General features: G+C 36.3%; 1 protein-coding gene across 1 annotated transcript in view; it reads right to left on the bottom strand.

Moving 5' to 3' along the window:
• Nucleotides 1-3,286: 3,286 nt before the first annotated feature.
• LOC124357674 (N-acetylgalactosaminyltransferase 6-like) overlaps nucleotides 3,287-10,359 on the bottom strand; it is a 52,465-nt gene continuing 45,392 nt past the window's right edge. The window contains exon 10 of the mRNA XM_046809658.1: nucleotides 3,287-7,272. Coding sequence (XP_046665614.1) covers nucleotides 7,102-7,272 — 171 coding nt within the window. The 3' untranslated portion in view covers nucleotides 3,287-7,101. The remainder of the gene's footprint in view (nucleotides 7,273-10,359) is intronic.

The raw sequence follows: 10,359 nt of genomic DNA, 5'->3' as shown, positions 1-10,359 counted from the left end.
TTGCCGAGTGCTTGTCCTTGGTGACTCTGCCACCGGCAAGCGGGTGTGTCTTCCTAGTCCATTTGTTTATACTTTGTAAGCGGCTGACTTGCTTATACCACAACTCGGTTCTGGACCGTGTGTATGGCATGCTTGCTCCGCTTTTGGCAAGCCTGTCGGCGCATTCGTTTGCCACCTATGCCTGTGTGGCCCGGTACCCAACCAAGACGCACACAGTTGCGTGATCCAAGCTTGCAGAGAGTGTTAAAGCACTCCCACACAAGCCTGGATGAAATGCTGTTGGAGTCAAGAGCTTTAAGAGCTGCCTGACTGTCTGACATTATACAGATGTTCATTCCCTGTACCTTCTGGTGAGGCCTAGGTTGCACAGGCTAGGATACCATAGATTTCGGCTTGAAATATGGAGCAGTTCCGACCCAAACTGCCGCTAAGGGCAGTTCTAGGGGATTGACTAAACACTCCATAATCCAGTTTCTACCCTTAATAAGCGAGCCATCCGTGTTACCAGACAAAGCTCTTTCTTATTGTTGGGATGTTATCTTGCGATTTCCACTCATCTCTGGAGTAGAAGTCAACAGAGAATGGCTTATTGAATACGAACTCCGTTCTCATTGTGTCGGGAGACCATTTCGAGAATAGCGCTTGGGTTTACAGCTTCAGTGATGGCGCCATGGCTCGCGTTAGACGCGCCATTCCTCCACAAGCCAGCAACCATCAGCCGATAAGCTGGACTTACGCGCTTCAGCTTTTATATGGACATCAAGAGGTTAGATAAGTCCTAAAGCCACCTCGAGGGTCGCTGAGGGACTGCTCTGAATGCTCCGGTTACAAAGATTGTGCCAAGCCTTTGTAAGCTTTTCAAGCTTGGCTTTGGCATTTACCTGATTTCACCTTTGTCCACCAGACTAATGAACCATAAGTGATTTGAGGCCTTACAACTGCTTTGTAAAGCCATAGTGCTAATATGGGGTTTTACGCCCCATGAGATTCCTGCAAGTCTCCTGGACGTCATGAGCGCCCACTTTGCTTTGTGCAGGATATTATTAAGATGATCATTCCACGTAAGCTTATTGGTCTAGAGTCAGTCCCTAAATATTTGACTGTCTTTGACCACTCCACTGAGTGGATGCGAGTTTCAGCCTAGAAAGAGACTCTAGGTTCTTTTTTGTAGTGAATGTACAACTACTGTCTTAGAGGGATTTACTTTCAGTCCCTCTCCCTGGGGACACCAGTTGTGTACATGTTGAAGGTTGGTATTCATGATATCAACAACAACAACATTTGTATATTTTCCCTGTACCATAAGGGACTATGTCGTCTGCATATCCTTGGACATAGATTCCGTTGTTAGTAAGGTCCTCAAGTAGACCATCTACTACTAGATTCCACAGTAGAGGTGACAGGATGCCTCCTTGAGGACATCCCCTTGTGGGTGCGATCACAAGCGATACTTCATTGAGATCGGCCCTGATCCGTCTGGAGCACAGCATGGCCCTAAGCCACCGGCACAGAGCTGGCTCGAGGCCACGTCGCTGTGCTCCACTTAACCATTGCAGTGAATTTGGCATTGTCGAAAGCTCCTTCATTGTCTATGAAGGTGCACAATGCCAATTCCTTGGCGGACAGGCTATCCTCAATCCTACTGACTAGTTGGTGCAGTGCTGATTCACAGGATTTTGCCTTGCTGGTATGCCATGTTGGTTGCGATGAAGGGGAGTGTCTGAGAGAACTCCCTTTCTCAGGTGCCTCTCCACCAGTCTTTCTAATGTTTTCAGTAGAAACGAAGATAAACTGATGGGACGAAAAGATTTAGGGACAGAGTAGTCCGCTCTCCCTTTTTTAGGGATGAAGACCACCCCTGTTGAGGACGCCAGACTTGTGGTATGTACCCATAGGCTAGGCTCGCCCTGAATAGTTCACATAGAAGGGTAAGGAGATTCTCCGGCCCTTGTTGAAGCAGGGCCGTTGCTGACAGTTTGGTGGATTGCCTGGATAATATCGAGTGACTTCAATATCGCCAAGCAACCTTGATATTGCTGGCAATCTCATCTAAACAGTCTCATACATTGGTCAATTTTCTGGTAGTTTGGTAGGCAACTCAGATTGCTGTTTGAGCGCTTTTGGATTTACGCCTTCTACTCATTTGTTCAAGGGTAGCCTATAACAGCACAGCCTAATAAAAGTGTTTGAAACCAAATCTACTATTGAGAGATAGGAAGGACGAAGATACTTTGAGTTGACTTACACCACAATAGTTGGTTAGTAATGTGCATTTACGATACATCTGATCCAAATTTAAGATTTATGTTGCTATCTATCTTTAGTTTACAAAATTTAAAACGGTACAATACATTATCTAAAAATATTAAAATTTGATTGTATATAACATACTATCATAGTTAACATAAAAACTATCATAATACTAAAAATCCAGACGTACGTAAAATAAATCATAAACTAAACCAATTTTATGTTCTGTAGTTTACATCTAATTTGTGAATTCCTACCTACAATACTAAATATGTTAAAAATATAGGAAAATATCAAGTAGGATAAAACTAGCTAAAACGTGTAACTAAATCAAGATGTAAGAGAACCAACAGGATTTGTAGTTCCAAGTAAGTATATTTTATCAACTAGGAACATTTTGGCCAGGCTTTATAAGACACTGTCTCTGGACTATTCCTACACATCCTACTGGACTTAACCTACTGATTGGAGGAAGGGTAAATTAAAAATAGTATGATGACAAGAAAATAAAGCTAAACAATTTTTTAAATCAAAATATTTTCTGTACATTTGAAACTAAGAGTTTGCTAACACTACAGGTGTAATACAGTGAAAGCATTTCAGTCTCGTATACCAAAACCAATATTGGAAATTTTAGTGAGGTAGTTTAAATTGAAAATTTTATGAAGTAAAAATAATAAAATTACCACAAAAATCCATTGTTAAAAATCCATGCAATTAAACATTTTTTTAATAATATGATTACTATTAAGAAATTTAAAGAGCACACATAGTAGCTAGTAGCTAGAGCTTTAATTAAATGGGATTTTTTATATACTCTCATTTATGTACTTGTGACTACAACACGAGTACGAAAAAGCAACAAACAATTACTCAGTATGGGTTGCCTCTATATTACACTAACTATTAGTGATCCTTATCTCTGCACACAATCAGCTGCACTGTAACGGTCAGATAAGAGCAGATCTCTAAAGCTTCTGCCACAGCTGCTATGGAGCACATAAGGTAATCATGAGAAAGGGTTAAAAATACACTAAACATTATACTGATGTTTAGAGATGGTTCCCTTTGAAAAAATAAACATGTGATCGGTGTCTGCTTTACGTTATCTCAGCTTTGCAGGTATAATAATAATATGTTTATAAGGCACATAAATGGACAAGAGTTGGAGCTATTCAAGGCTCAGATAGGTGACATCTAGTGTTTCTCTAAAGGCAACTCTCAAGATGATAGTAGTTAGGGTAAGTTGTATCCGACAAGTTGTAGTACATCATTGTACCACTCATTTTAGAACCACGATGTAACATTTACATTATTTGAGTTTCATTAACTTCAACAGTTGACTAAATGTTATCTACTGTATTTACAAACATTACTTAATGTACAGGTTTTGTCATTTACACTCCTAAAAAATGTATGCCCTCAATTTATTATGCATTTAATACCATGAGAATGATATTATAATATGTTAGTTATTATTTGCCATTGAATTAAACGAATGAGTTTCCAATCCAACTAAATTAACAATTCTCTTTTCTCTTTTAGTAAACGTACTTATCATTTGTATCTTTCATTTACAAGACCATAACAAAATGTCAACAAATAACTTTGTGCAATGTAATAATGCTTTACAAAAAAAGTTAAAATTTAACCACAGTTGTATGTAAAATGTATGCTAAGAACACATTTTATAATAAGGAACCATACATTTTGTGCAGTTAATGAAATAGCATAACTTAATTTATACAGTAATTCTTGGACTGACTGAGTTACATGTTTTGGATAATGAGGAAGAGGAAAGCAGTGCTAAAGGAAGGTGGTGATGATAAAAACACACAATGAGAATATTTGTGCACAGAGAATGTACAATAACCATAAGATTAAAATTAATTGCACCATTTTTTGTGAAAATAACTAACTCAATTCACTTAACAAAATATGTACACTTACTTGCTTTAGTTAATTTTACATATTTACTTAACATTTGGAAATGATTTAACATTTACATTAACAAGTAGTTTAAGTAGTTAATCGTTATGGTTGTTTGATATAAATGCATTGTACAGTATACTCTCCACAATCCAAGACATTCAGTTGGACACTTCCAATTGGTGGGAGAAGTAGCCTATTACATACATGTCACCAACAGACTTATTATAATTGTAAATGTACTGAATGAATTTCCTTTGTTGGTTATGTTCCAAATATTAAAGCATCAAAAACAGTCCTCAATTTTAACTATCATTTAAAACTTTTGTACTTTACAAAAAGAAACAATTAACCAAACAGTTTTGATCTCTCAAAAAATTAATGTGTCACTTGAATGATCAAACCACATCAAATATACATCTACATGCATCATGAAAAGTCATATCCGGAGCTCACTGCATCTAGAGCTCGAACGAATGAATGTGGTACAACAACTTAATGTGGCACAGGTGATAATGCTGTATGTCAACATTCACAAGCCACATACAAACGCTCATACACTGCATGTAAACATCCACCATGTGATGCATCACAAAGAGTTTATAGCTCAAGCAAAAATAGAACTTGATATGGAACAAATAATCACAGTTCAAAGATGAAAACATAGATATTAAATATATTGGACACAGGGTTCCCACTCAATCTTAATCATCAAATTCACGGCTTTTTCATGGTTTTTACGGTACCAGCTGGCGGTCGGCCAGCTTGCGCTCAAGTAATCCACTCTATTTAATCTGGTACACTAGTAAATCGCACCAACACCAAAAAAGATCTAAACAAAACTGATAGATATCAACATTATATACATAGAACTACTATTCATATAATAATGCTATCAGGATAACTGAAAAAAAAAACAAAACAAAAATAAATACTAGAAAAGAAAATACAATAGAAACATCAGGTCTCATTCAAATGATTTAAAATTACAATAATTCATTATGACAGAAAGGAGTTACTACGCTTTAGGTGTCACAAGCCCGTGACAACTAAAGTGAGGCCGTGCACCATAGCAAAAATGTATAACAGAGAAAATAAAATGTGTTTTATCAATATATGGTAACCACCCCTTTATTGGATTAGGGAGATCTACTGTACATGAAAAGTTGAATAGATAAATATTATGTCATATGGATTTACTCACTTATTCACAAAAAATACTCAATTAGTATAATAATTTTTAGTATAATATCTTAACACAATACAGTATGTGAAAGGGCTTTGTGTTTCATACGGCCTGATTTGCGCAACAAACTTTTGGCTTTTAGAAACCCTAAATCTATTTATGCATTAGTGTCACAACAGTGACTATGCAATTTTAACTCGGGTATACTACATAATAAATATTAAACTAAAATAAGACATTTTGTCTTTGTGTAATAGTGACATAAGCTGATAAATCTGAATTAGATTTGAATTAGGAATGAGCCAATTCCAATTCGTAACTCAGGAACCACTTAATTCTTAAGGTATCATCAATTTTCAATAATAAAAGCCCCGATGAGGTGGGGAGGGTACTAGAGCACAATAGTGCACTGAAAACAAATCTTTTCACCGACTTTTAACAGTAGCTTTCCACTTTATTACTTTTTTTTATTTACTGTATGAATAAAAATGTCACATGTCCAAAACACACATGGTCATACACAGTTTGTTTAAAAATTTATTTATTCTGCTATTTTCTCGTTGGCATCATGGTTAACCATAAAACCAATAAAAAAGTATTTGCTAACACTCAGCCAAATCACATGGAAGTAATCTCTAAGTAGCAAACTCAGTTCTGCTCACTTAAAAACAAAGCTTTTTACAAGTCTTAGATCATTTCATTTTCGAGAGAACGAGCAGACAGACAGATAAATAGAAAAAAATTTATCTAACCTCTCGAACCATAGACTTTGCTAAATCTTACCCAACTACAAATGAAATAGAAAATAACAAAAAGTTGTGGAACTTCAATATTTCTCAGTTCAATCATTTTAGATGGTTTTCGAGTGTTTGTATGAATGAGAATACCAAAATTGTGATAAATGAAGATATTGTAGTATAGTCATGCCACATGTATCCAAGTATTGGAATCAAATCCAAAATCTGCAATTAGAATATGTTTCAAATGAAAATCTAAAACTATCTGAATTGGATTATTTTTAATATTGACTCGTTCCAAGTTAAATTAAATTTAAATCAGAAACTGCATGGAATCATCCCAATCCTAGTTTAAATCAACTTTAATATACCACTTATTATTAATTTCTTAATAATACAAATAAAACTAATTGACAAGTATGTACAAGTGTGTACAAGTAAAGAATAACAATATTTATCTTTTTCAGTTACACCACAGTCTTTAATTGTACAGTAATACAAAGATTTTATTACTTCTTGCTATTTTAATAGTGAACTAAACTAAGGCATTGCAATGTTTTAGAATCTCACTATAGACTTAACTATAATTTTAAAATTATTTCAATAACATGAATAATTAACAACACATATATATATACTTTACAAATTTAAAACAAGAAATATGGAACTGGTAACATACAATGAGCAACAATTAGTAGGTCTTTAAATGTTTCAGCCTAATGTCCCAATTCCGGATTGGAACACTGGGCTGGAAGTTGCAAGTGTTATAAAGCTGTTGAGCTAGAAACTAGAGCTAAACGGCTGCCTCTAGATAAAAAATATAATAAAAAACAATGTATAAAATTATTTGAGACATGAAGAAAGGTCACTACGCAAATTTCAAAATTCACCAAAATCTCAACAGACAGTATAACTCCTTGCAGCAGCCAATGTTTACCTAGATTTAACTTTTTTGTGCGAACGTACTCACTGCTGTATGATACTAAAGCTACTGTAATGTTAGTGTGGGCCTGTCTCGTCCCAGTGCCGCAGAGCCAAGTAGTTGAGGTTAGAAATGTCCCAACGTTGAGTCTCAGAGTTCTCGTCACAAGTAGTCACAAAGATGGTTCTTCTAGTCAAGTCCGCATCCAGACATCGTGGGTTGCCCCCGTGCACGAGCCACTTCTTATCCTGTAAAGAAAAACCACCTACATGTGAGAGTGTCAATTTTTTTTAACAACATTGTGAAATTTTCTATGATTTCTAAAGAGATAGTAATATGTTACAAACTACTGGGGTCATTCAAAAAGTTATTTGCATTTGTAAATAAAAAATTACATGTAACTTTTACAGCTTTTTATCTATACATACTTGAAAAAAACCTTTAAACTATTTTAAACATAGTCACCATTTACATTTTTTACTTATTCACTATACTGGGTAATAAATATCAGAGTGACTCCCATTTCATTTGTTTTGAGTTCATCTATCCATTGGGGTCAAAATTTATGATACCCAAATTTATCAGTCACAGTTTCATTCACTAGAGCGCTTCATATCTGCAAAAGTTTTGGGATTGTGAACCTTTGATTTTGCCTAACCTTATGATTGATTTGTTTGACAATGTCATTGGTAACCAAAAGCAACCGGCAGTGGTTGGCCATTTCGATTTAGTTGTGAGCATTACTTCTCCATTCTCAGAACACAATGCTCAATGAATTACTGCTGCTGCATTTTCTTTACGGCAAGAAATCTTATGATGCTTCGCATTCAGTGGGAGAATCAATTGTGGTGGGTCATTTTGAACAATAGTGTAGAGCACTAGTGAATGGTGAAAGAACCTTCACTGTGACAATGTCAAAAGCACAATGAACATAAATAGAAAGCATTCTGTCGCTACCACCATGCATTCAGTAGCTCAGCAAATTACTTCCGGACCAACCCTTGTAGCTATAATAAATATTGTTTAGCTCTAATAGCACCTTAAATTATGTCAAAATAGAGTTTCTCTCTGTTGAAATTGTGAATAATGCTGAAATTCTTGCTGGCCTCCAAAGTATTAAGTTGCTTTTGATAAATTTAAAATAATGTCTTATTCAATATTAAGAGAACTAGAGTTTGTTGTAGTTTAGCCTTATTGCTCATGTATGGTAAAATAGATTTTAAATTTGTTTAATCACTTATAGCCACTGTTTCGAACCCCAGGCCTCTTAGCCCACCTAGCGAGTAAAGTAAATCATCACTTGTAAAACTATAAGACAACAATTTTAGAAGATAGTGTGACGACCAAGATTGTTTTTATTCTGTAACCCCTTTAGTGATTTATCTATATAGCTACACTTATAATAGGATTCAACAGTATGTTGTATAGAGAGTATATAATACAAGTGATGTATTATATACTACAAGTGATGTATTATATATCTCTATCATATACAGTAGAGTCCCGATAGTCCGAGGTTCCGTTAAATCCGAGCCAACACATGTAAAAAAGTAAAATGTGATATTGACATATTTGTACAACACACCCGAGCGCATGTCTGTAAACTGACTGCTAGGCTACTTGGAGAAGCCAGCAGCCTGACTCATCAGTGCCACTTCATTTGCACCGCCCCACCCCCACCCTATTGTCAAGGCCACGGAACATCGCGCCCCGTATTGTCTAAAAATAAATCAGTCCGTTGCTCATCACGTTCGACTGCGGTACGGTTGTTTTAGATTACGATCGCAGTGTGCTTATTTACAATTTCTGTTATTTACAACGTACAGTACTTGTCTAAATATTAAGTTTTAGTAAAAAAGTATTTTCTGAAGTGTTTATGAGTTCATTGTACAGTGAACTATGAGTTCAAAAAGTAAAAGAAAGTTTGTACCGATAAAAACAAAACTAGTAGCTCTTAAAAGACTTGATAAAGGTGAAACGTTAAAAAAATTAGCTGCCGAGTACGGAGTTGGTGAAGTGACAGTTGGTGACTGGCGAAGGAATCGCGATAAAATTGAAAAGTTTGCATCAGAAAAGTGCTCGGAAAAGTGTACTAATGAGCGGAAGTCTATGAAGAAAGCAGAGTATGAAAAAACTAGCGAGGCCCTATTTTTATGGTTTTGTCAACAAAGAAACAAAGGTTGTCCTATTTCCGGACCTATTTTACACGAAAAGGCATTGTACTTTCGCAATGAAATCAATGAAGGTGAGGAAGATTTTACGGCAAGTGTAGGATGGCTTGACCGTTGGAAAAAACGTTATGGCATGAGGCAGTTAGAAATTTGTGGGGAGAAACTCTCGGCGGATTCCGAGGCAGTTGTTCAGTTCTGTGAAAAGTTAAAAAATCTTATTAAAAGTGAAAATTTAACACCTGATCAGATTTACAACTGTGATGAAACTGGTTTGAATTTTAAAACTTTGCCATCAAAATCTCTAGCTTCACGGGAGGAAAAAGCTGCTCCGGGTCACAAAAAAAGCAAAGAGAGACTGACTGTGCTAGCCGCTTCAAACGCGTCGGGAAGCCATAAATTAAAACTAACTGTCATTGGCAAGTCTGCTAAGCCTCGTGCGTTTAAAAACATGTCTATTTCAACGCTTCCAGCAACTTATACAAATCAAAAAAACGCATGGATGGAAAAACAAATTTTTAAAAACTGGTTTTTTAGTGAATTTGTTCCTGAAACCAAAAAGTTTTTGAAGAAAAGCAACCTACCCTCTAAAGCCATCTTAACACTTGATAACGCAGGATCACACCCAGATGAAGGGGAACTGCAATGCGATGGCATACGCACAATGTTTTTGCCACCAAACGTGACCAGCCTCATTCAGCCTATGGACCAAGGCGTTCTTGAAACTTTGAAAAAAAAGTACAGACGCCGTTTGTTGCAATCAATGTTTCAAACAATTGAAGGAGAGGCAACCATAAAAGATTTCCTGAAAAGAGTCACAATCAAGGATGTAATTTATTGGATCGCTGAAGCTTGGAGCGAAATTAAACCAGAAACAATCCAGAAATCATGGAAGAAAATCAGAGTGTGTAAAATTGAAAATGATGATGAAGATGACGATCTACCGTTAATAAATTTAATAAACAGACTTCCTGGTTGCAATGGGACAAATCAAACTGATATTGGAGAGTGGATGAGTAGGGACGAACAGTTAGAGACAACAGACAACACCATAGTTGAGATGGTCACAGACATGACAGCTGACGGGAGTGAGGAAGAAGAAAGTGTGCAGGAGACAGACCCGGCAATGACTCACAGCGACGGCTACGCGGCACTGGATGCGGCCCT

The sequence above is a fragment of the Homalodisca vitripennis genome, chromosome 3 (genome assembly GCF_021130785.1).
Source record: "Homalodisca vitripennis isolate AUS2020 chromosome 3, UT_GWSS_2.1, whole genome shotgun sequence".
NCBI classification, from domain to species: Eukaryota; Metazoa; Arthropoda; class Insecta; order Hemiptera; family Cicadellidae; genus Homalodisca; species Homalodisca vitripennis.
This window is presented reverse-complemented; position numbering and strand designations above follow the sequence as displayed.